This window comes from Paroedura picta, chromosome 2 (assembly GCF_049243985.1).
Source record: "Paroedura picta isolate Pp20150507F chromosome 2, Ppicta_v3.0, whole genome shotgun sequence".
Classification (NCBI taxonomy): domain Eukaryota; kingdom Metazoa; phylum Chordata; class Lepidosauria; order Squamata; family Gekkonidae; genus Paroedura; species Paroedura picta.
The window spans coordinates 1,988,595-2,013,586 of record NC_135370.1 but is presented as its reverse complement, the minus strand read 5'-3'; the positions used below and the strand labels follow the sequence as shown (position 1 = coordinate 2,013,586).

The window sequence follows — 24,992 nt, the reverse complement described above, 5'->3', positions numbered from 1 at the left end:
AGGTCTTATCAACTGCTTTAATCCAGTTTTAGTTATACTTGTCACTCAGTAACTTACGCACCTTGACTTTAACTGGCCCTCCAGGCAACTAACCTCCCCCTCCCTCTCTACTTGCATGGAAGGTTTGAGGAAGTCTGTTTCAATGTGTATGAAGATGGGTGCATGCACATGAAAGCTTCTACCTTGAATAAAACTTCACTGATCTTAAATGTCGCACTGGACTCAAACTTTGTTCTGCTGCTTCAGACCAACCCACCTGCATCTTACTTTATAGCAGACATTCAAGACTGTCCATTCAAACCCAACAAACGGCACGCTCACAAAGAACAGGCTCATACCCGTAATAAAACCTCAACGTGTCCAGTAAAAACTGCACCCCGTATTTTTTCCGGAAGAGCCTTCTGCTGTCTTTGATGATTGTAGAAAGGTACTGGATGTGCCCTGAAAAGATAATGAGATTTCCGATCAGAATGGAGGTTTCACCCTTTCAAGCACTGCCGGATATGCATCAGACCCATGAGGCATTGCTAATCCTGACTGATGGCAATGTTCTCTCTACATTCAATTGATTACGCCTGGATCTCGCGGATCCTTGTCACCCTAAATCTCCCCCAATGCGTGCAGTACTCTGTGTATTCCCTCTACTGCATTCACACATTCTTAACTCTTCCTGATGCTAACATAGCGTGGTTGTCTGTCACTGATTGGTCAGGGCATCAGTTCAAAGACTGCTGGCTCCTGGTTACCATTCCCTCGCAAGATTTATTTTTGCCCTAATTTTAAGTGGCTCTGCTCTTGTCCAAAAGCTCACACTTTTATGTGCCAAGATTTGCATTTTGGATTGTCTTTCCCCCCTTTTTCTCCCCCCCCTTATCAGCCTCCCCCCCCCCCCCGCTTGCTTTGGCTCTAGAGTCAGGAGACAAACAGCAGGAAATAAGCCTCTCTCCAGCCTTGTGCTCCATCAGTGCCGGCTGGAGCTTTGCAACCACCGCTCCCCTCCCCCCTCTTAGCTTCCCCAATCAAGCGGGAAGGAGAGAGCAGCCACACAATTAAGCGTAGAATGCAGTCTGTCTCAATTCGGGTAAAAGGAAGGAGGAAGATCCAGGTTCAGATCAATCTGAATTCAGCAAGATCAACAACGGAGAAAAAATGTAAGTGCAAAACCAGCCCTGATCTTGCCAAATCTTGAAAGCTAAGCAGGGTTTGTGCTCCAGTCGATATTTGGCTGGGAGACCAGCACAGAAATCCAGGGTTGCTATGCAATTGGAAAATCCCCTCTGAGCACATCGTGCCCTGTAAACCCTGAATGTCTCTTGCTTTGGAAACTCCAGGGCCACCATAAGTGAGCTGGGATGATGGCTACATAAATAAATAAAATCCATAAATGATACATTTCACCCTGTGGGCCCCATCCAGCCAGATCCCCTGGCTTTGGGACCGGAGTTCTATGGGCAGCAAATAGTGTTTCATGCTTTCATTTTAATACGCTGGCCCCCTTACCAATTCTGAATGGGAAGTCTCCACGGTTCCAGATACTGAAGTCAAAAAGGAGATACTGATACATCTGCTGCAACAGCGGCGCATTTTTGGCCACAGAGACTTGTTCTATAAGTAGCTGGATGGCCATCAGTACATTCACATCCATGAAACTGCTTGGTACCTAAAAAGAGACAAAATAGTTCACATTTAGCTTAGTAGGAATTTTTGCCCAAGCAAAAATTTTGCATAAAAGCTTTTGTTTTGCTTTTTTGACAGTTAATCTCTTGGGACCGTTAGTTCAGGGAAAGTCCCTGCCTCCTGTGCTTATTGAGATGTGACAGGGATCCCCCACCCTGTTGAGCCTGTGGGGAATGCTGAGGACAGACAGGGGCCACCCTCACCCAATGGGGGCCGCGGATGACTCAGCCGTCCTCCAAAGGGCTGTCGCAGGGGCTCTAGTGGGGTTTTTAATGTGATTTTTATTTATTTATTTATTTGTTTGTTTGTTTGTTTGTTTATTTATTTATTTTATATACCTCCCTCCCTGGAGGCTCAGGGCGGTTTACATGGAACAAAAGAAAAGAACAGTACATGAAACAGTCTATAACATATGAATAATCGTACAATAATATTAATAACTAATAGTTGTAACCATAATCCACCGGGGTGGGGAGGAGCTACTAGGTAGCACTGAAAGTTGACATTTTCAATCCATCGCCACTGAAAAGGCATTGGGAGTAAGTAAATTCACACTATAATCTATTTGTATAATGCAGCCTTATTTTTAATAACATTGTTGTTGTTAGTTGCAAAGTCGTGTCCGACCCATCGCGACCCCATGGACAATGATCCGCCAGGCCTTCCTGTCCTCTCCCATTCCCCAGAGTCCATTTAAGTTTGCACCGACTCAATGCTACATTATGCTTAAAATCAGGGGTAGAAACTGCGGCCCTCCAGATGTCCATGGACTACAATTCCCAGAAGCCCCTGCCAGCGAATGCTGGCAGGGTCTTCTGGGAATTGTAGTCCATGGACATCTGGAAGGCTGCAGTTTGACTACCCCTGCTTAAAATCATCAAAGAAAGGGTATGCGGGAGGAAGAAAGAGAACGCAAGGCTGCCAGCCCACCTTCTCTTTTACTGCTCTCAATGTATTATGGTCTTCTCAGATGGGTGCTGGATGACTATCCTGGGCAACAAAATCATTAGGCAAACTTATTAGTAGAATAAGGGCATGTGATCACTAGCAATGGAGAGCTCTCCCTCTGCCACAAATGTTGTTAAAGTGCTGCTGGTAAAATGCGAGATGGATCCTAATTCTGCCAGGTGGATCAATAACTGGTTGACAAATCGTACCCAGAGGGTACTTGTTAATGGCTCAGCATCTTCTTGGAAAAAGAGTGACAAGTGGAGTACCCCAAGGCTTCCTTAAAGAGCATCTGCTCACGTGCACAGCTTAGAGGGAACGCTGGTCTCAACCTGCCAATTTCCCCCCACTGGTGGCGTTTCACATCCAATCCTAAGTTTTCACTGTTTTTTCTATGAAAGATTCACTGTGTTTCAAATAAATCAATGAGGGCATATCTGCAAGCACAGCACGCTCCAAACAGTGTAAATCAGGAGAGCACCCGGATTGTAGAACGTGGGGGGAGCCGTGGTTCAGTGGTAGAACATCTTCTTGGCCTGCAGAAGGTCCAAGTTCAGACCCTGGCATCTCCGGCTAAAAGGATCTGGAAGCAGATGATCTGAAAGACCTCTGCTGGAAACTCTGGTGATCTGAGGACCTCAGTGACCCACTGATCTGAGTCAGTCTAAGGCGGCTTCACGAGTCATTAACAATACACAAAGAATGGCTTCCCAGCACAACCTAGCCCAACTGCTAGCAGCAAAGATTTGGCATGTCCCCGTGCGCATCATTTGCAAGGTTTGTGCTCACATTCTGCAAAAGAGCTCCTAAGGTGGCCACTCCATGCGTCTGAACCAGGTTCTCCTGGCTGATGGGATGCCTTTGGATAAAGTGCTTGATCACCAAAAAGAACGTTGCAACTATGTTCTTCTCCAAGCGAGCCTCTGAAAGACAAAAATGCAGCCTGTTCATCATCAAGGAATACTTTGGGTTTCAGACCAACCATTTCCTTCAAGACTAAACCTAGCTGGAATCCGGTGGCACTGTGAAGACCAATGTGTGCAGGCCCCTTGAAAGACCCTGACTACAGCTTTGTTGGATTTAAAGGTGCTACTGGACTCCAGACTGATGTGGGGCTGTGGCTCAGTGGTAGAGCATCTGCTTGGCCTGCAGAAGACCCCCGGTTCAATCCCCAGTATGTCCAGTCAAAAGACAGGCAGTGGGCAATGTGGAACTCCTCTGACCGAGAAGGTGCCGGTCGTTGATGGACCAGGGCTCTGATTTGGCATGAGGCTGTTTCATACATTCACATGTACCTCGGAGAAAACGCTACCGTGCAATTTCAGCCCTCCGTTCTTTGCCTACCTGAAGCTTTGGTGGACGACAGAAGCACCCAGTCTCCTTCGACTGGCGTTGGCAACTCGGGAGGCAGAGACTGCCCTTCGGTCATCTCGGGCGCCAGGTCAGCAAGGAGACTGATTTGCTCTAGCAGTGGGAAGAGCACGCTCAACCCACCTATACAATTGATCATGTCCTGGAGAGACCAACAAGGAAAGGGGGAGAGAAAGAAGAGCAAAGGTGAGAAGTTAGAAAACAGACCTGTTGAAACCGGCCACAAAAATATATTGATCTTTAGATTGCTGCAGCCCTTAGCAAACTGGTCTGAAACAGTTTGGAAGTGTGTGTACGTGAAACTAAAAAATAACACTTTGTGAGTGTGTCAATCAATACAAACATCCATCACTTTCCCGGCTTGTCTGTTGGTCACACCAGGTTTCCAGGAGTGCAGAGCCTCCTTTTAGAATCATAGAATCACAGAGTTGGAAGGGGCCATACAGGCCATCTAGTCCAACCCCCTGCTCAATTCAGGATCAGCCCTAAGCATCCTAAAGCATCCAAGAGAAGTGTGTATCCAACCTTTGCTTGAAGACTGCCAGTGAGGGGGAGCTCACCACCTCCTTAGGCAGCCTATTCCACTGCTGAACTACTCTGACTGTGAAAATCTTTTTCCTGATATCTAGCCTATATCGTACTTGAAGTTTAAACCCATTACTGCGTGTCCTCTCCTCTGCAGCCAGCAGAAACAGCATCCTGCCCTCCTCCAAGTGACAACCTTTCAAATACTTAAAGAGGGCTATCATGTCCCCTCTCAACCTCCTTTTCTCCAGGCTGAACATTCCCAAGCCTCTTTTCTGTTGGCTCCCACAGAAGCTAAAGAATCCCACAGATTTCTCAGGCAGAAATGTGCATGCCAACAACCGAAGGACCTTGCTAACACAGGAGCACAAAAACTCACCCTTCCCCTGGGCTCAGCCCCGTTCGAAACAGATTTTATCACCAGCTCAGCTATTGACGCCTTCTGCCTCCCCCCCCCCAGGAAGGCCCACTTTTGCTATAGTTGGGTCCCCTTTTCCTGCACATGCGCACATCTGAGAGTGGGCTAGAAACGAAAGGGATATCAAAAGGCCGTGAGCAACGCCAGGAAGGGCAGGACAGGAGGGCAACTCCTTTGCTTACCCCGTGTAAGCCCACCGAGAGGGGGCTCCAGGGCAAAGGCCTTTCCTCCCAGGATCCTGGAGCTTCTCCCACATAATCTGACCATACCTAACAGCCCAAAGCTCCAAAACAATAAGCAGCAGGATGATCACAGCCATTTCCTTCCTATCTACACAACCGGATGGGAAGATCCCAGCTCTGCCCCAGCTGTGAGAAGTACCCTGCCACGGAGATGGACAGATTTCACTTCCAAATCTGCCCCAAAGGAACGCAAAAAGGGGGAAACTCCCCCTTCACGATCAAGACAAAGGGTTTTTTTTTCAGGTTTACTCAGTCCAGAAATATTGTATTCTTATTATCTCCACATTCCAGCACCAACGTCTTCCCCTCCTCATCGCAGGCAGAAAAGGACAAAAAGTTACCCCTCAGTCCCAAATTGTGTAGCCAGTATGGACTCATCCTGCTCCCCCAGCCGCATGGTTGGCGTCTCACTTCCCTGCTCCAGGGACCTGCCTCTGCCTGGTCACTTTTGTTTCCCAGACAATTCTCTCCCCTCCTGCATGTCTCATTTTCCCTGACAGCTTTATTTCCTCTGCAGGCAGACATTTTTTCAAAGGGAACAGGCAGGGGGGCAGGGAGAAGATTTTCTACTTTCTGTATTGTGTTTTCCTTTCTGTATTATTAATTTTAGAGCCTCTTGTGGCGCAGAGTGGTAAGTGGCAGAAATGCTGTCTGAAGCTCTGCCCATGAGTCTGGGAGTTCAATCCCAGTAGCCGGCTCAAGGTTGACTCAGCCTTCCATCCTTCCGAGGTCGGTAAAATGAGTACCCAGCTTGCTTGCTGGGGGGTAAACGGTAATGGCTGGGGAAGGCACTGGCAAACCACCCTGTATTGAGTCTGCCAAGAAAACGCTAGAGGGCGTCACCCCAAGGGTCAGACAGGACTCGGTGCTTGCACCGGGGATACCTTGATCTTTTACCTTTATTATTAATTTTGCTCTACCGGACTGCATATACCAATTTGGCCCCTTTTTCTGTTCCTAAAATAAGCCCCCTTTTTTGTTTAAAAGTCTTTCCCCCTTTTTCCCTTGACCACTGATCTGACTTTTGGGGTGCATCAGCTAAAGACCCCAAGAACAGGGATGTCCAGAATGTAGGCTCTTGTTCCATGCCTGCAGGGGCCCACCTTTACTCATGATGGCCCAGCCTGAGTATATTGATTTGGGTATCCCTATGACCCACACGGGAGACCCTTTATACATTTATGCATTTTTCAAATCACCAAACTTTCATTATAACTGAACATTATGACTTATAAATCTACCCAGTTACCTTTTTTTATATTACTATTGTCTTCTTCCATAACTTGATAGCAGGATCTCTGTTAATTACTCTCAGCATTCCAGTTAGGAAGGGTACATCTGCCCATCAATCTCAGATTTTGATATAGTTAATTCCTTCCCAATGTTCCCCCTCTTTATTACACCCAAACAAAAGGTGACCATTATAAGCTAAGCCCGTTATCCCAGTTTGGTCTTTGCATCTGCTGAAGATACGCTGTAAGCTGCATGCTCATTTGCTGCTCACCCTCTCCCTACATGTATGGACTGGTAACATCTATTTCAATGCTTCTGAAGTGTTAAAGATGCCTTCTGGACCCTATTCCAAATCTCTGTTAATTTGCAAAACACGCCAGAATCTGTTGCTGGTCCCAGAATGTCTGACTGTGTCACAAGTCAGTCTCTCGCCTACTTTAATCCAGCCGTTTGGCAAAAAAGACAGCAACATTGACAAGAGGCTATTGAAACGGCTTACCTTGATGTCCCAGTTCACGACTTTGTTTCCAGTTAGCCTTCCGTGGAAAAGATTTGGGGAAAGGTCGAGACATATTGGGCTCCTGCAAGCCTGCCGGAAGAAAACACAAAACAGGCTCCTATGTGATTTCACAGCATAGGCTTTAAGTAAGGTTTGACTGAGAAATCCACCAAACAAAAGAAGGATTGGGATGGGGATTAACCCAGCTTGGTTCCGTACTCTCTCCCTCCTCCCACTCGCATAGCACAACTGAAGACGACCGGTTATGTGAAGCCTTCAAATGCCAGGTTCCAGGGACATGCAATGTGGGTGCCTGGACCAAGCAACATAAGTCCCTGTCCCCAAACCAGGGTTTTAAAACCACAGTTTAATTCTAGTGGAGAATCCCTGTTTATGGGAAGGAAAAAGAAGAGTTGGTTCTTATATGCCACTTTTCTCTACCAGAAGGAGTCTCAAAGCAGCTTACAATCGCCTTCCCTTTCCTCTCCCCACAACAGACCCCCTGTGAGGTGGGTGAGGCTGAGAGAGCCCTGAGATTACTGAAGAAGACGAAGAGTTGATTCTTAGATGCTGTTTTTCTCTACCTGAAGGCGCCTCAAAGCAGGTTACAGTCGCCTTCCCTTTCCTCTCTCCTCAACAGACACCCTGTGAGGTGGGTGAGGCTGAGAGAGCCCTGAGATTCCTGCTCAGTCAGAACAGCTTTATCAGGGCTGTGAGGAGCCCAAGGTCATTCATCTGGCTGCAAGCGGAGGAGTGGGGAATCAAACCCACCTCACCCAATTAGAAGCCGCCTCTCTTAACTACTACACCACACTGGCTCTCCAACAGTGTCCACATTTCCATGTTTCAACTAACTGGAACGAGAGTTTATGAAACTAAGAGGCCCCTAAGACATGAAGACAGAGGCCACCAATGCATGACAAGAAGCCTTCAAGAAGCCATGCTCATTGCAAACAAACCTCTGTTCACAGCATCAGAACGCAGCTGCTGTTTATTCTTAAGTCGTAACTTATTATGACCAGGGATACAAATACTTGTGTAACAGGGTAAGAAGCAGATAGGAGGAGCAATCTCTGCCTCCTGGCCTCTGCAGTGGTGTCAGTGACTACAGGAGACATGGAAAATTCCCTCTCTACTCCCAAATTGCTAAGGTCTGTAGTAAGTGCCCACGAGGTCCCTTCCAACTCTATTATTCTATGATTCTATGATTCTCTTATGTTCTTAGGAGCAGAGGTCCATCAATGGTTATTAATCACAAAGTATAGTTGACACGCTCTGTCAGGAGCAGGGGTGCTCCGTGTTCTTGGCGTTTGAGGGGCAACAATGGAAGTGCTTCTGGAGTTCTGGCCACACTGATGGACCTGGGCTGTAGCCACTGTGAGACAGAGTGTTGGACTGGATGGGCCATTGGCCAGAGAGTGGAGGGACCCGGAGCGGCTATTAGCTCCTCAGGGTCTGGAAAGTGATGCTCTGTACTCTTGGTGCCTGGGAGGGCTTTTGGAGCACCAGTGGACCTGGGCTTGGGTGTGACCCAGAGTGTTGGACTGGATGGGCCACTGGCCTGATCTGACAAGGCTTCTCTTATGTTCTTATGCTAATTTATTAATTATGTACTACTTCCTGGGGCATAATGGACGAATACTAGTTCCTCCTAAGTGTACCCTTTAAGCCGGTTGACTTTGAAGGGTTCAGCTCTGCTTAGAAAGACTCTGCTACTCTTCCATATTAAAAACAGAAGCCTCAAGCCCCAGTTCATGCGAGTCTTGTTTTTACAACACTGCATTCTACTTGCACAGGGACAACTAAGAGGAAAGCATCTGTTGACTGCTACCTTTGGAGTATAGTGGAGGAGGACTTTGCTAGACCAGTCTACCAGCTCGGCCTCCTGGGATTTCCATGGAGACAAGCAGTTGGGACCTAAAATACAAAACAAAACAAAACATCACAGTGTATTTCAAGTTTGGGATTACATGTTTTGTTACTCTACTGAAAATACAGAGGGTCTTGAAACCGTCCTTGGTACAGAGGGAGGGAGAGACAGAGACAGAGAGAGGGGGGGAGGGAGGGAGAGACAGAGACAGACAGAGAAACGGAGAGAGACAGAGAGAGAGAGAGAGACAGGGAGACAGAGAAGCTGCCACCAAGTTTACTGGATGAAGAGTTCCATGCAATCCCCACCCGTGGCCTAGGCAAGGGCAGGGTTCTGACTCAAGTGGAAACTGGGACCCCACAGATTATTATGAGGCCATAGCAAAAATACTCACAGTCCACACTAGTCCTACATGCCACAAGCACTAAACAATTAGAAATATATCCCAGCTAACACACCAGTAGCCGATTGATACCTCCTGCATATGTGTGCATGCGTGTGTGCATGTGTGTGTGTGTGTGGGGGGGTCATTCAACTAACACAAAACTAAAATGTTAAAATATTAAGAACCGAGGAGGTCCACGTGTTCAGATAACTAGGCCTGCCCTAAATTCGCTGGTGGGAAAGGGACACCCACCTGCATGACTGAAGGACCCGAGACGTGAATGGCTCACCTGCCAGGTATAAGGCTTTCACGTGAGGCGGCTGCAGGGCTTCGTGAAATATGATGACAGACCCAAGCTGGCCTTCTAGGGAAGTGGGGCAGCCCCACTCGCTGTCTTGGGTTCCTGCTGAAATCAGCTTCGTGACCAGTTCTGGCTTGCCGAGCAGCCCCCCCCAGCTGCCTGGAGACAGGATCCCACCTAAGGATGTCCGATGGGGCAGGACGGGGGAAGCAAAAGGTGGGTCTGGGATCTGGGACGGTGGAGGGGTCGTGGTCCTCTGGCCAGCCGAACCAATGCCACAAGAAGTAAAAGGCTGGAGAGTCCAGGTAAAAAATAAAGGAAGAAAGAAAAGAAATGTGTTAACAAATTACATCCAGTTCAATGTGTGCACATTTTAAAATGTGATATTATCAAAGTGCAGGAATTAGCAGTGAAGTTATTTCCTTCCCCAAAATGTCACAGCTGATGCTCAGCCTAGAATTAGGGAAAGGTGAATTCATGGCACAGATGACACTTCACCACCACAGGGCCAAATTTTAAAGCACCTCAAGCTGCAAACCCAGGCTCCATGGCGTGGGCAACCCCATCGGTCCAATCTTTAATCAGGTTTCATTGGATGGGTGAGCTTTGTCTTGGCAGCAGTACATGTGAAAAGGATCTGGGGGTCTTAGTAGACCTGAACATGAGTCAGCAGTGTGACTCGGTAGCTAAAAAGGCAAAGATTTGGGGCTCTATTAAAAGAACACACAAGGTGCTGTTACCACTTTACTCTGCTCTGGTTAGACCCCACTTAGTGTGCTCAGTTTTGTGCCCCACAACTGAAGAAAGATGTAGAGAAACTGGAGCATGGCCAGAGGAAGGCTACAAAGATGGTGAGGGGTTTGGAGACCGAATGAATGAATGAATGAATGAATGAATGAATGAATGAATGAATGAATGAATGAGGAAAGGTTGGGGGAGCTTGCTCTGTTTAGCCTAGAGAGAAGACGACTAAGAGGTGATATGATAACCATCTGTAACCGCTCCTGTGGAGCGGTATAAATAAAGCAGTAAAGACAAGTTGGGAGGAGAAAGGGGCGGGCCGAGTTCGTGATAAAAACTCGGAGGGGCCAATCAGGAGCTGCGAGGGCCAAGTGGTTTAAATTAATTCAAAATAATTTTTGGCCAAACATTGGAACAAGTTCCTGAGAGAGCAGTTCCTCAGTGGAACAGGCTTCCTTGGGAGGTGGTGGGGTCTCCTTCTTTGGAAGTTTTTAAGCAGAGGCTAGTCATCTTAAGCAAATTGTGAGTGGGTGGGCAGGAAGGGGTGTGTCGGTCTCTTGTGGCCCTTCCTTGCATATCCAGTGAATTGATAATTGCCGCTGTGGGATGGTGGGTGAATTTCCCCCAGGCAAGGCTGGATTCTGGGGATTTTTGATGGAAGGATCACTTGGGCATGAAATTGGGGTCACCCTGGGTGGGCAGGTATTTGTGAGTTCCTGCACTGTGCAGGGACTAGATGTCCCTGGAGGTCCCTTCCAACTCAATGATTCTATGACCCTTGTTAGTTTGTCTGTTTGTGCAAAAAAAGCCACAAACTGCTGCTGGTATTGGCAAGCACAAACAAATGTTCTTTCTTTAGAGGTTTTTGGGACCTCCATACACTCTTTTTTAAAGGTTTCAGATTTTTCCACAAACCTGGGTGGGGGGTCCCCCCAAGTTTGGAGGGAAGAAAATCTCCTTTTTGTCATCATAGTCCCAACCCACAGATTTAAGCATCCACAGACAGGGCTAGTTTGACTATTAGATATACTGAGATGATTCCTCAGGGTCCTGCCTCTCAAGAGCAGCATTTTGAGAAAAGCCCCATTCTGCTGGCAGAAACCCCTTCCAGCAAGTGGAAATGACTACAGGATCCAACCCAAAGAAGTAAAGGATGAAGATTGAAGCATGGTTTCCTCCAATCATCTTAACAACCAGGCAAGAACATAAAGGAAAATTAACTTTCACTGAGAGTTTTAAACTACCACTTTAAGATGAATCTAAAACATGTAGCACAACTCTCCTGACATACATGCAACACACATCCATGGCTGATGCTCACAGTTGCTCTTCAAGGATCTATGGAAGCCAGAATGCATACATTACGGTAGCCAACTCTTTACTGAAAATGACAGCAGCCTGTGACATCCAATGTTTTTGTCTGCTTGTGCCACAGAACTGTAAATCAGGAGCTTTATTCTATCTGAACAACTCAGAGGGATTCAAGTGTTATGCACAGAAGCAGAAACTTACTTCATTCATGGCGGGAAATCTGAGTGGCGCGGAGATCTTCTGCTGCCCATTCACGTAAATATAGACGAGGCTTTGCCCGAAGGGTCTTTTCCCAGGCATGTGAACAATGCTTATATGGTGCTATTGAAAAACGAGCACACCTTTCAGTTCAATCAATCCTCAATGTTATTTCTACAAAACAGTCCCAAGCAGCGAGCCAAGGTGGGCTTCCTCAGCACTAACGCTCACCCAGGAGTAACTTCTCCATTCCTCCCCAAATGCCCTTAATCCACCAGAAGGACCATGGCAGCAGGCTGCATGTCTCTGGTTAAAGAAGAAGAGGCCTGAGATTTGCTCATAGGACAGATGCTGGCAGGGGCTCATGGGAACTGTAGTCCATGGACATCTGGAGAGCCACAGTTTGGCCACCCCTGCTGTAGGGTTAATTCCCTGCATCCCAACCATCAGCTGTAAGTTCCCCCCAGCACTCTTCTGTCCAGGGCCACTGTTATGTTTAAGCACCATTAACCCCCCAGCAAAATGAATGCAGAGGACATTTCTTATCAGATCCTTATCAGCAGAGGTGTCTTCATTTTAACCTTTCCTGGGTGGATTGGGAGTGGGCTAAAAGAAGGCAGGAGGAAGGTGGTGTCGACATTCCCATAATCCTCTGCTGCCTCAAGCAATCCCCATTTGCATTTTTATGCGCTGGAACGGCTTCTTACCCAGAGAGAGTCGCAGAAGCAGTGGTCCGACAACATCACGGTGGCATATTCCTTCTTTGCGCAGACGGCAACCACCAGCATCCCAGAGCAGGTAACGAACGCTTCAAAGCCCATCCCACTGACTGTAAAAAAACTACAAAGGGGGGGGGGTGATTTCTTAAGGAGAACAGGTCAGCCGCCTAGAAGTCCACACCTGATAAGCATCACCTTTCTTCTCAAAAGGCAAGTGTCACACCTGTGTCCTAGTCAGGTAAAGATTTAGGTTGCACTGGGGAGAGGGGAAGGCGCTCCCACCAGGGTGACCAGCCCCAAGACTCATTCTGTAAGTGGGGATGTCAGGAGGCAGCTGACTGATGCCGACCGTGTGGCATTTTCAAGGCAAGAGACAAACAGAGGCGGTTTGCCGTTACCTGTGTCTGCCTCGCAGAGTGGTCTTCCACTCAAATACGAACCAGATCTGACAAGATCAGGCCCTCCTGGGACATTCCAGGCAGGGCCCTTTTGTAACCAGGTGTATAAACGGAGAAGGAGAGAGTGATTTTTATGATGCTGTAAGATTATCCTCCACAGCAGGGTCACCGTCTTGATCTTGACGGCTCAACACTGACGAGATGCAGCCCTTCTCTGCAACGGGCAGAATTCTGACTTCTCCTGCTGGGCTGCTGTTTCCTCAGGCTTCTAAAAAGGGAGGCTTAGGCCAGGGTTTGATGCTGCTTTGTACAAATACGCATTAATTGTACAGTAGATGGCACCCTTCAGTTGCTTTTACTCTAGATCCCAAGAGCAATAACAGAAGTCAACTGAGCTGTTGTGTTATATACCAGAAAATGAATTCTGCTGGTCTGAATCAGCAGAACAAAGTTTGAGACCAGTGACACCTTTAAACTGAACAAAGTTTGATTCAGGCTTGAAGCTTTAGTGGGCATGCACATGTCTTCAGGTGCACTGTATTCTGAGGAAATGCGCATCCACACGAAAGCTTATATCCTGAATAAAACTTTGTTTGTTTTAAAGGTGCCAGCGGTCTCAAATTTTGTTCTACGAGACTGTCTGTGGTTTGCTTATGTTTCTTAAATGTATGACCCGCCACCCCCGGCCAGCAGGCTCAAGGCGGTTCACATGAGGCAGTAACAACAATTAAAACGAAAGAAAACAGCCCCCCCATCCCAAAAGGAGCAATTAATCTCTTCCAGCCATTAAACAACAGAAAAGTCTACTAGTAATTTGTTTTTAAGTGCATGTTAAGAGGGAAAGGAACAAGAGATATTCTAAGGCAGCGTATCTGGAGCCCAAGTGATTTTAGAGATCAGGTCTCTAATAAGAAAGGAAAATTGTATCACTTGGGGCCCAAAACTGAAGTATTTCCCATTGCCACTGGCGATGCAACAGAACAAGACACCTGGTCTGCCAGGATCTCATACTGTTGCATTATTTAAAACTAAGCTATCACACCCTGGTCAACGACTGGGTGGGAGAATACCTAAGAGCCCCAACAGTGTGCTAAGTACAACATACAAATACATAAAATAATAAGCCCACCAGAAGGATAAAAAAAACTGCACGCTGGGGCCACCCTGGGTTAGGGGCATGCTTTTGCAAACAGGACAGTTCTTCTGGGATTGCAAAAGAATGTGAGAACTGAAAGGGGAGCCAATAAACAACAATAGTTAAAAAGTGCTGAGATCTCACAACATCTTGGTAGCCATTCCGGATTGCCAAGGTTGCCTCAACAGATTTCAGTTCTAACGTGTTCAGTATCAGTTGGGAGGAGGGGAAAATTAGTAGAAGGTAGGCAGGCCAAGAAGGAGAACTGGGGAGAGGCAGAGTGGCAGACGTGGAGCAGGAGAATAGCATGGCCTGGAAAAGTGCCCTGCCCCTCACCACACCCCTCTGCTTAAAGAAGGCCCATCCTGGCCCCTCCTAGTCATAAACAGGGCAAAGCTTAGCTGCAGCATCACTGGATGAGTCACCTCACCTGCCTAGCCCAGGTGAGTCACCTAGCAATGGTGCTGCCTGGCATCACGCACAGCACCCAGGCCAGGCAAGCAAGGAGACCACGATGGCACAAGTCGCCCAGCAGCGACTCAGACTCCGCAGGACTGCCCTTCACAGGGAAGGGGGACTCAGAAGAGGCTTCCCCACAACCCACTGCCTCGCCAGGATTTCTCCTGCTGGTCGTCATGTCCCATCCATCCCTGGCCAGTGAAGAAGTGGAGTTGACCCGAAGGGAGGGGGATACGATGCAGAATGCAGGTGGGAGATGGGGAAGGCAGGTTGTAGTCCATGGACACCTGGAGGGCCGCAGTTTGACTACCCCTGCCCTGGGGAATCCCGCCGCTTCTTTCCACCCCAAAATACCTGTAGAGCTGTTTCCTCTTGCCACCCGTGCTACCGGCGCTAAGGCTCACTTGCTCTTGGTCCAGGCATAGCCAAGCACTGATAGAGAAGGCAGAACCTGGCCACCTCTGGATGGGAGGCACTGCAATGCCCGCCATGCTATGGGAGAGGTCAAAATACTGCAAGGCGTTGTCCAGTCCTTGCTTTCGGGCCATTGTGAGAATCGCACGCATGACAGGGACCACGTAAGGATGGGCCTGCTTCGGGTCCGTAGTCCTCAGCAGCCGGACAAGCTGGTGCAGTTCTTCTGAGCTCATCGACTGGCTCCCCAAAGACCCCAAGAGAGCTATCAGGTTTTCCGCACACGTCCCGTGGAGCAATGCGTGTCGGCTGAGCGTCTCGATGATGCGGATGACCATGTTGGTGTTGACGCACGTAGCGCGGCTCTGCCTGTTGATGCAGCAGATTCGCTTCAGCCAGTTCGAGACGAAGACCTGAAGGTCCAGCGACTCCAGCTCTGGAAGCCACTGAATGAGTAGCAGCAAAGGCTGGACGTTGCTGATGCCCAAGATGCCGACAGATGTGTGGTCACCTTCCACAGCCTTTGGGGAAAATAAGCACAAGGATTGCTGGCTGGTAAGAGGAACAGACGGAGCCTCAAAGCTCAAATCAACAAACCAGAATCAACAGTTCTCGGGCCTCTTAAACTAACCGATTCATGCTGGCACGCGTCTTCCGAGGGCTACAGCCCATTTCGTTGGATGCATGACCTGCTGTCTGTCAACTGGAAGATGGCTGAAGCATATTGCAAATGGCAGGCTATTTTGGGGGGGCTTGGATTAGCCAAATACTCACCCCAAGTCCAAACCTAGCATCTAGATAGGAATGCTCTTTATTATGGTGAAGAATCCATGAAACACAAGACAATTCCACATACAGTGAAAACTCAGGGTGTGCAAAAAAAACAACCCCCAAATTATTATTATATTACTAGGGGCCAAGCCTGTCGCATTCAGGAATACAATGGGTGCTAGACTCTGCAGATGGCTTCTCCCTCCCCCAGGACCTGGAAAGGCTGCAGGCAGCTGTTGGGGAGCTCACCGGCAGGGGCAGCTCTCACGCGGCAGGGATCTGCAGCCTCCGAGCCTCAGAGGGAAGTGGAAGGAGGAGGGGGTGGTCAGGGGTGGGAGATGGAAGGTGATTGGTTGGCCACTGGACAGACAGGCAAGCCGGTTGGAGGAGGAGGCACTTAGGGGCGGGACAACCACGTTGAGTGTCACTTAAGCCATGAGACACACTCCTCCTTCAAGGCCTTACCAGAAATATTAAGTGGAACAGATAGTATGCACATAAATGGGCCAAGGTATCTCTGCAAGAGATGGTCAGGTTTTGCCTGAAGGTGACACCCACTGGCTGCAGAAAACTCTAGCATCTTGAGCTAAAGGTAAAGGTAAGGGTATCCCCTGTGCAAGCACCAGGTCATGTCTGACCGTTGGGGTGACGCCCTCTAGCATTTTCATGGCAGACTCAATACGGGGTGGTTTGCCAGTGCCTTCCCCAGTCATTACCGTTTACCCCCCAGCAAGCTGGGTACTCATTTTACCGACCTTGGAAGGATGGAAGGCTGAGTCAACCTTGAGCCGGCTGCTGGGATTGAACTCCCAGCCTCATGGGCAGAGCTTTCAGACCGCATGTCTGCTGCCTTACCACTCTGCGCCACAAAAGGCTCTTTTGCTTCTTCCCCTTTTTGATTAAATTACTTTGAGTCATCAATTAAAATCGTTTGTGGTAGAAAGATGGGCCTCTAAAAGCATACTTCCTAGCAGAAGGAAATGAAATAAATGGCAAAGAATGACTCTGGTAAAAGCTGAGAGTATCTTTGTACCCTAATATTTAAAATGGCTGGGGTACAAAATTACCCCATCAAGTCACTGGGGTAAAGAGGGTACTATTTTGCCCTATTCCTTGCAAGCAGAAAATGAGAAGTGCTCCTTTATATTGCGTTTGGGATATTCTGCACCATCCTGCTGGGGACAGTCTTCAAAAAGGAGAAAAAGGAGAAAAACTTTAACAACGCTCAGAGAAGAGAAGTTTGAGTCAGGGATCTGCGAGGGCCAGTTCTCCCTCTCACCATGTTCATGAGCTCCTCAAGCAGTTCTCGCGAAGGCTGGCCCATCGATTTGAGGACTTCGAATATGTGAGCGTAGCCAATCCGTTCCTTAAACACTTCCTGGGGGGGGGGGTTAAAATTTACAAAGTTGATAAACAATATCCAAAAACAACAAAATCTGCCAGATTTTATTAAAATGGTGAACTTTATATTCAAGCTCTTCGTATGACCACATTATTCATAGCCTTAAAAGCTCACTTTTGACCTTCCCACTTGTCACAAAACTTGCCACCCCTTCATGCCCATTCAGTGAAACCCCCCCCCCCCAAAGGTCTCCGTGCTTCAGGAAGCCCTCAGCCTGTAAGCCATGAAGCCTGAAGGGGACACGGATTCCTCTGCTAAATGCACAGGCGAGGCCAGAGCTCAACAGAGCTGCCTTTATCCTCGGACTAAGAACCGGCTGCAGTCGGGATGCCTTGCGCTGGGCCGAGCCCCGAGCGAGTGGGCCGGTGGCGTCAGGCACAGAACACGGCCCTGTCCAAAGTGCTTTCAGGGCCTCTGAGAAACATCCTGAGGGAGAATAAAATATCGTGAATATGAGAGATGTGAGGTGCCAGGAATGTGGGGACAGGCAGAGCAGGTGCTTTGAATGCAGAAGGTCACAGGACCACATGAAGTTGGCCATCAAGGGCAGTCTGAGATCTTAAACTCAGGCTGAGATCTTGCGTCTCACTGCCTACCCCAAGCATTTCAAGGGAGATGCCAGGGATTGAACCCGGGACATTCTGCATGCCCAAGCAGCTGCTCTATGACTGAGCCAACGCCCCACGTTCAAGCCTCCTGACAAGTTCTGAGCCTGCTTGATCTAGAGGTTAAGAGCGGTGGCTTCTAATCTGGAGAACCAGGTTTGATTCCCCAACTCCTCCTCCACATGCAGATAGCTGGGTGTCCTTGGGCTAGTCCCAGTCCTGTTAGAGCTATTCTCGCAGAACAGCTCTCTTAGAGCTCCATCTGCCTCACCTACGTCACAGGGTGTCTGTTGTGGGGAAAAGAAGGGAAAGGCATTTTGTAAGCTTTTTTGAGACTCCTTTGGGTCGTGAAAATTGGGGTATAAAGTACTCATCCCTTCTTCTCCTTCGTCTTAAGTTAAACAGGACACTGGGAGGCTAACACAGGACAAACTTCAGGGTGAAATGTTGGTAAGCTACTGGAAATGGAAACTGCCATTAAGTTGCTGCCAACTTGGGGCCAACCCGTAGGGTTTTCAAGGCAAGGGATTAACAGAGGCGGTTTGCCATTGCTTGCTTCTATATAGCAGCCCTGCGCCCATTCCGCACACAGTGGATAATGCACTTTCAAGGTGCTTTTGACATTTGGTTTTCATGCGCAGAAGAGGATAATCTACTTCTAAAGAGCACTGAAATTGCATCATCCCGCATGTGCAGAATGGGCCCTGGACTTCCCTGGTAGACTCCCGTCCTAGTACTAACCCAAGGTTTACCCCGCTTAGCTTCTGAGATATGACAAGAGCAGACTAGCCTGAGCCACCCAGGTCAGGGCAGAAACCTACTATGGGTCAGAGTCCCTGCGGTACTAGGCAGAGTCTCACATTAGTCTTTAAGGAACCCTCACTGACCTTCGCAGCTGGAGACTTGAGCATCACTGCCGTAAGGGCTTGAATGGCGGACACTGCCAGGCGGTCGAGTTGCCCTTGAAAGACCTGGAAACAGCACAAGAGGGAAAGACATAATGCACACCAATGCATGCCCACACACATATGACACGCACACACCTTGAAGGCCGCCCCCAGTCCGGGGCTTCCTTGCCAGAACGAAAACACTAGCATGCTGCCCCAATCATCTCCCCCTACAGGGACGTACTTATGACACCACAGCCTACAAAAGAGAAGACACGAGAGAAAGGTAGCCACGTATTTCCAAAAGAGGAGGAGAGAAGCACTCACAAGGACCCACGGAGACACGCGAGATTCACAAAGGAGCTTCATGCTGTTAATGGACAATCTCAAGAGGGAGGGAGCTACAAGAAACCCCCAAATCGACTCTGTTGTACTGCCGAGTTTCCTGGAAGTCAACCTTGGATGGGACATGGGGTGAGTGGTGGGGGCAGGCCTCAGTGCATGTTCTGAAAGCTTTCTCACCCCCCCCCCCCAAAAAAAGTAACTGGGGACTTGAGAGTGTTGTCAGCAGAAGTCTTCATCTTCTTTTGACAAACTGCTAATTCCACAATCCTATCATCGCAAAATAATTGCAAAATGTTCCCTCCTTTTTTGGGCTCCATATTACTGGTGGACACGGATGCTAACTAAAAGACTGGGAATATTTTGTCTATGAAGCAGGAGAAGGATTTGTGAACCTCTTCAGTCATATATTGCAAATAGAGAGTATTTCAGGCAAGGAAAAATAAAATCTGGGGGGGGAAAGGATTTTAAAAATGCTGGTGATGTTAAGAGAATCATTTTGGTTCTCAACAGATTAATCTAGGTAGAATTGGGGGTTCACAAGTGCATTAATTTCTCCAGTTTAGCCTTTCTGAGAGAGAATCAATTAAAAATATTTTTATTTCTAAATACGCAACACGATAAGAACAGGCATTCCTGCACTCTTGTGATGCCAAAGGAAACGTCGTCTTTTTTTTTTAATCCCACCAGCCGCTTCCAACCTCCCAGATTCAGTCTGTCCATTGTAATGTAAACTTTTTAATTTTGATTTTTGGCAGCAGAATCAAGACATCAAAATCTAGCCACGCAGATTCCAGAAAGCCCTAGAGCCCAATACATCACAGTGCTCAGACAAGAAAGAAGACGCAGGGAGAAAAGGGGGGGTGGGGGAGCGCTAATAAATCATCTCGAGTTTGAGGGTATCGGTATTCGAATTTCATTCCTGTACTTCAACCTCCTCTCTTTGAAAACAAGATAAATGGAAGCAGCTCAATAATTTAAGCCTTGAAGCACCTTCAAGAATTATAGTGACTTTTGCTTGATTGAAAATGAGAAAAATTTAGGAGTCTGGGCATAAATCAGAATTCGCCTAAATACTGCCGGGGGGGGGGGGGCAGACGAGGGGAAGTACAGGAAACGGCCGGCCCGCCAATCGCCACTGGGCCTCGGCTGCAGCTACAGCAAAAGGTCAGCTTGCGGAAGATACCTGGTCCTGATTCATGTCTGTCAGTAACTGGTTGGCAAGTTCTTTCTCATTCTTGTGTGCCACCTGATGGTTAGCACTTAAAAAGAGCTGTTAAAATGAAAGATAAGAAGAACGGAAACAGGCAGGTTAAACTCGGCCTCCAGCTGCGACTCCAGAGGCACGGGTGAATCATTCCAACTGACCACCCGCCAGGAAACGCCGCAGCAGCGACAAACAGAAGTTGTGTCTTGCTAAAAAACCGTCTGCGGTTGAATTATCACCACACTGTTTACACCCGCCGGATGCAAACTCAGTAGAGGCGGGAAACTGGCACAAGGTGTGCGGAGATACAAAAGGAGAATTGCTAGTCCTCCTCTTCCTCTTCACAAATTAAAAAAGAAGAAAGCTGCATGGTGTTAATAAGCCAAGGGGAAGAGAAGGTTTTCTAGAGTTTCTGCATGCATGTTAGGTCAGTGGGCCCATACAAACACAATGGATTGGGTCCTATGAATCAAACACAGAAAGACTTTCCTCTGTTGGAAGAGACCTTTTTCCACTGAAGGACCATAACGCATGAGACCATCATGGGATCCAACCCAACGCAACAGCCATGGTTAAGAGAGTCAAAGATTTGCATGCTCTTTTCTCCTTTTGGTGCGAATTTCCCACCCAACCTGACACAGTTAAAGGACACATCTCCACCAGCATTCTTCAGTTCATCTGGAGGTTCTAGAAGAGGGGAGTAGCTATTTATATCCTTGACCAAAAAACGGGACACTTCGTCTACCTGGGATGGCTGGCATTTCCACCAGAAATAAGAAGAATGGAGGTAGGTTGGTTAAACAGCTTCGAGGGGAACACATAAGGAGTAGTGAGGGAGGATGGAGACAGCCCTGGCCAGCCAAGTCCACCCAGGCCATCAGTGGCAAGACAGATGTTGGCGCCATGTCTCCCTCACTACCACCAAGATTCTAATACAGGAGTAGACAAACTGCGGCCCTCCAGATGTCCGTGGACTACAATTCCCTGAGCCCCTGCCAGCGTCCATGGACATCTGGAGGGCCGCAGTTTGACTACCCCTGTTTAACACTTAACTTAATCTTGGTTAAGGCGGGAATCCTGATTAGCATTAACCAGGGCTAGAATGAATTCAACTATAACGAAGGTTAGGGTCAATGAGGCAATCGGCAGGGAATCGCAATTCACATTAACCAGAATGTATTCAGATATAGCCAGGGTTAGGGGCACTGAGGCGGTCAGCGGACACCACGGGGAGTGGCTAAAGGGGCAGGGCAAACAAGCTGAATGGTCTCATGAACGTGGCGGATGGAGTGGGAGTGTTACACCTGGGAGTGTAACACCAGACTGGGAGTGTTACACCTTTCCAAATCCACTGGAGGGGAGTAGAGCTTAAGGCCCTTCAACACAAGACTGATGAGGCTTTTTTCACAAGGAGGACCCAGGTATCTCTAGCAGTGATCAGCAGGAAGGTTCCGTTTCTCCAAGCAGAATACATCTCCATTTGCTTGAGAGAACGCGTCTAACAGACTGATGAGGCCCTGAAGGAGCTTGATCAAATGTCTTTGACATACGGCACAGCCAAGGAGAAGAAAACCAGCCCTGTCAAGAACATGAGGGCGCGATTGCTCACACGTACAGGGTGTTAACATTTCATTAGCGATTTCACATCTAAGCAGTTGTACCACTATTTTGCCAGTACTGCAAAACAACCCCACAAAGGCACTGGCAAAAGACAAAGCAAATGATGAAATGCGTTTCTACTGCCTAAGAGGAAACACAGGAGTTGGGCATTTCTTACTTCATTAAAATGCCTATGAGGGAGACCCCCAGATTCAAATCATACAGCTACTGGAGTCTGCTGGAATGCAAGCAGGCACAAGGCTAAGCACTGAGGGTCTCCCACCCATGTAAGTCCTTTCTCTTAACAATCTATAGATTTTGAAAGTGGGTCAAGCGATCTGGACGGGCAATCAGACTCTTCTCAAAATCCTGCTTCTCACCAGAGACCCTGACTCGCCTTTCACAGCCACTCTAGGGAGCTTTCAGGGTCTTCCAAGACACGGGGGGTTCAAAACAAATCAGCAGAAACATTTTATGCACCCATGAAGGACTCTTCACATTCCACCCTTTAGGCGTACATTTTCCAGCCCCTAATGGACAACCAACTTGACCTGTTTGAAGGAGAATAAATGCAATCCCAGGTCATAGGAATGAATGCAGAACCTCCACATTCGCCTGGAAGAGGGCGCAGAACTGGAAGGAAAGGTTGCAGTAAGACTTTTTTTTTTTTGCAGAGTAGGAACCGTGTTTAAGAATGGCGGCCTCTCATCTGGAGGACGAGGTTTGATTCCCCACTCCTCCGCCTGCAGGCAGCCGGGTGACCTTGGCCTAGTCCCACTTCTGAGAACTCGCTCAGGCCCACCTCCCTCACGTGGTCCCTGCTGCAGGGAGGGAAGGCGACTGTAAACCACCCTGAGACTCCTTCGGGTAGAGAAAAGCGGGGTATAAAAACGGACTCTTCTTGTTTTTGAGCTTGTCGGCCACTTTGGAATTCTGACCCAGGCCCTGGAGACACAACCCCAAAAGGGCCGTTCCTGGAGGTGGAGAAAACATGTAGGAGAGTGGAGAAGAGGCATAATTTTAAAATATACCAGAAAGGAGAATGAGAGGGAATAAAACAAATACTGTGATGGCAACTGAGGCTTAGACAACATTATATTACTCTACTCCAGGGGTGGTCAAGCTGCGGCCCTCCTGATGTCCATGGACTACAATTCCCAGGAGCCCCCTGCCAGCGAATGCTGGCAGGGGGCTCGTGGGAATTGTAGTCCATGGGCATCAGGAGGGCCGCAGTTTGACTACCCCTGCTCTACACAGCCCACAAGCACAATGTTGAGGGTCCCTGGGCTAGCAAAGGAGGAAACTGCTTAACAATAATGCCAACAGGATACCAGCAGGGGTGTGCGCTTCGGCTTGATTCGGCTGCCCCGGCAATCACTGACGCTCGAGTTGGCCAGCAGGTGGCGCAGAGAGGAGGGGTGGTGGGGGCGCGCCAGCTGGCAGCTGCATGCAGGTGCAGAGCTCTGCGCTTGTGTGCGGCCACCGGCTGGTGCGCCGCCACCCCCTCTCCGCTCCACAGCACTGGCCTCCTAGGTGCCACTTTGGGTTTTGGTGATTGCCAAGGCGGCCGAACCGAAGCGCACAACCCTAGAAACCAGTTTGCCGTGTATGTTTTCTGCGCACTCAACATTTCCCCATTTGACCACACCATTTCTGAACCTGGATATGCAACTTATTTTTGAACGGCAACCAAGAAGGTGTGACTCAGCCTTTGCAGTCCATTCGCAGAGCGAGCCGTCTCCCCGTTCTTGGTGCAAAAGCCTATCAAAGACAGCTGCCCCGAAGCATGCCTCCACCACCACTTCATCCTTGCCGGTGTAAACAAACACGGTTGCTTGTTAGGTGCTGCATAAGAAGCCCAATGGAAGAGTTCAAACGGATGCCAAAACAACATGACTCAGCCAGCTTATCCAGAAATACTTAATGCAACCAAGGGACCCAAAAGCAGGCATCCAAGGCAAATGACACCAGCTCTGAAAAACGAAACATACAATTTGAAAGCTAGCTTTACAGAAATAAATGCCCCTCTGCCCTACTTCTTCTCTGTTAACCATGACTTGGAATTATGCTAACTGGGGTCAACGCTAACCAGACTCTCTTAACCAGGCTTTCTCAACCAGAGTTTCGTGAAACCCTGGGGTTTCCTGAAGACTCTGGAAGGGTTTCCTGAAAGGGTGGCAGTTAATTCATTTTAATGCATTTTTAAATGTCTTAAATATTTATTGGGTGATACTACCAGATATGGTCAGGTTGACCTCCCCCACCCCCTCCCAAAATGCTCACTGATGGGCCAGGAGTACATGGGAAGGAGAGGTGCCCTGAGTGGGCATGTACAAAGCTCTGCATATTCTGCACAGTCACGCCACTTCTGGGATTTCTCAAAGCCTGAAGAATCTTTCAGGGGTTTCTCAATGGTAAAGAAGTAGAGAAAGGCTGGTCTAAACCAAGACGTTAGATTCCAGCTTATGAGAGAACCATGGTTGGGGAAAACCATGGTTTGCACCGACACACAGTGTGGGCTTAAACCATGGTTACTGCGGACAAGAGAGGGGGAAAATAATTTAGGAGGGGAGGTGAGAGCCTTAAGGCTGTGTTCCATCTGCAGAAAGCATTCACTTTGTCAAGGAGATCACATAAACTGCCTTTACTGGCTAAAGGTAAAGGTAAAGGTATCCCCTGTGCAAGCACCGAGTCATGTCTGACCGTTGGGGTGACGCCCTCTAGCGTTTTCATGGCAGACTCAATACGGGGTGGTTTGCCAGTGCCTTCCCCAGTCATTACCGTTTACCCCCCAGCAAGCTGGGTACTCATTTTACTGACCTCGGAAGGATGGAAGGCTGAGTCAACCTTGAGCCGGCTGCTGGGATTGAACTCCCAGCCTTATGGGCAAAGCTTTCAGACGGCTGCCTTACCACTCTGCGCCACAAGAGGCTCCGTCTTTACTGGCTAAATTAGAATTATTTGAAGAATACTTAATGGGCTTTAATCACAAATTTACTAGATGCTCAATTACACAAAGATTAATGGATATAAGTGCACAAGTAGGTCATGGGTTACTTAGTACTATAAATTCAGCCACTTATATAGTTTGCCTGGCTGACCTTGATTTATTTTTATTTATACAGTATATTTTATTATACAGTATACAGAAAGGCATTTACTAGGGCTTGGATGGGTATCTTACAAGTAGTAGCGAAGACCCATTAAAATAAAATCCCATTGGATGATCAAGTTTACTCCAGTGATTACAAAAGCACTGAAGGTCTGGTTCATGTTAACGTTCCGATGCCCAAGATCTGTAACTGTTCAGAAGTACCTTGGAGATATTTTACAAC

General features: G+C 48.2%; 1 protein-coding gene across 5 annotated transcripts in view; it reads right to left on the bottom strand.

The window, feature by feature from the left end:
* NBEAL1 (neurobeachin like 1) overlaps window positions 1-24,992 on the bottom strand; it is a 131,700-nt gene that overhangs the window by 52,092 nt on the left and 54,616 nt on the right. For 4 of the 5 annotated variants that reach the window (XM_077319201.1, XM_077319204.1, XM_077319202.1 and 1 more), the window contains 13 exons: window positions 20,038-20,124; window positions 18,510-18,593; window positions 16,895-16,993; window positions 14,785-15,365; window positions 12,427-12,559; window positions 11,723-11,842; window positions 9,458-9,761; window positions 8,745-8,830; window positions 6,914-7,003; window positions 3,970-4,138; window positions 3,415-3,548; window positions 1,501-1,660; window positions 339-441 (listed from right to left, as the gene is read on the bottom strand). In XM_077319201.1, coding sequence (XP_077175316.1) covers window positions 339-441; window positions 1,501-1,660; window positions 3,415-3,548; window positions 3,970-4,138; window positions 6,914-7,003; window positions 8,745-8,830; window positions 9,458-9,761; window positions 11,723-11,842; window positions 12,427-12,559; window positions 14,785-15,365; window positions 16,895-16,993; window positions 18,510-18,593; window positions 20,038-20,124 — 2,150 coding nt within the window. The remainder of the gene's footprint in view (window positions 1-338; window positions 442-1,500; window positions 1,661-3,414; window positions 3,549-3,969; window positions 4,139-6,913; window positions 7,004-8,744; window positions 8,831-9,457; window positions 9,762-11,722; window positions 11,843-12,426; window positions 12,560-14,784; window positions 15,366-16,894; window positions 16,994-18,509; window positions 18,594-20,037; window positions 20,125-24,992) is intronic. The other variant, XM_077319205.1, reaches the window with a different exon arrangement.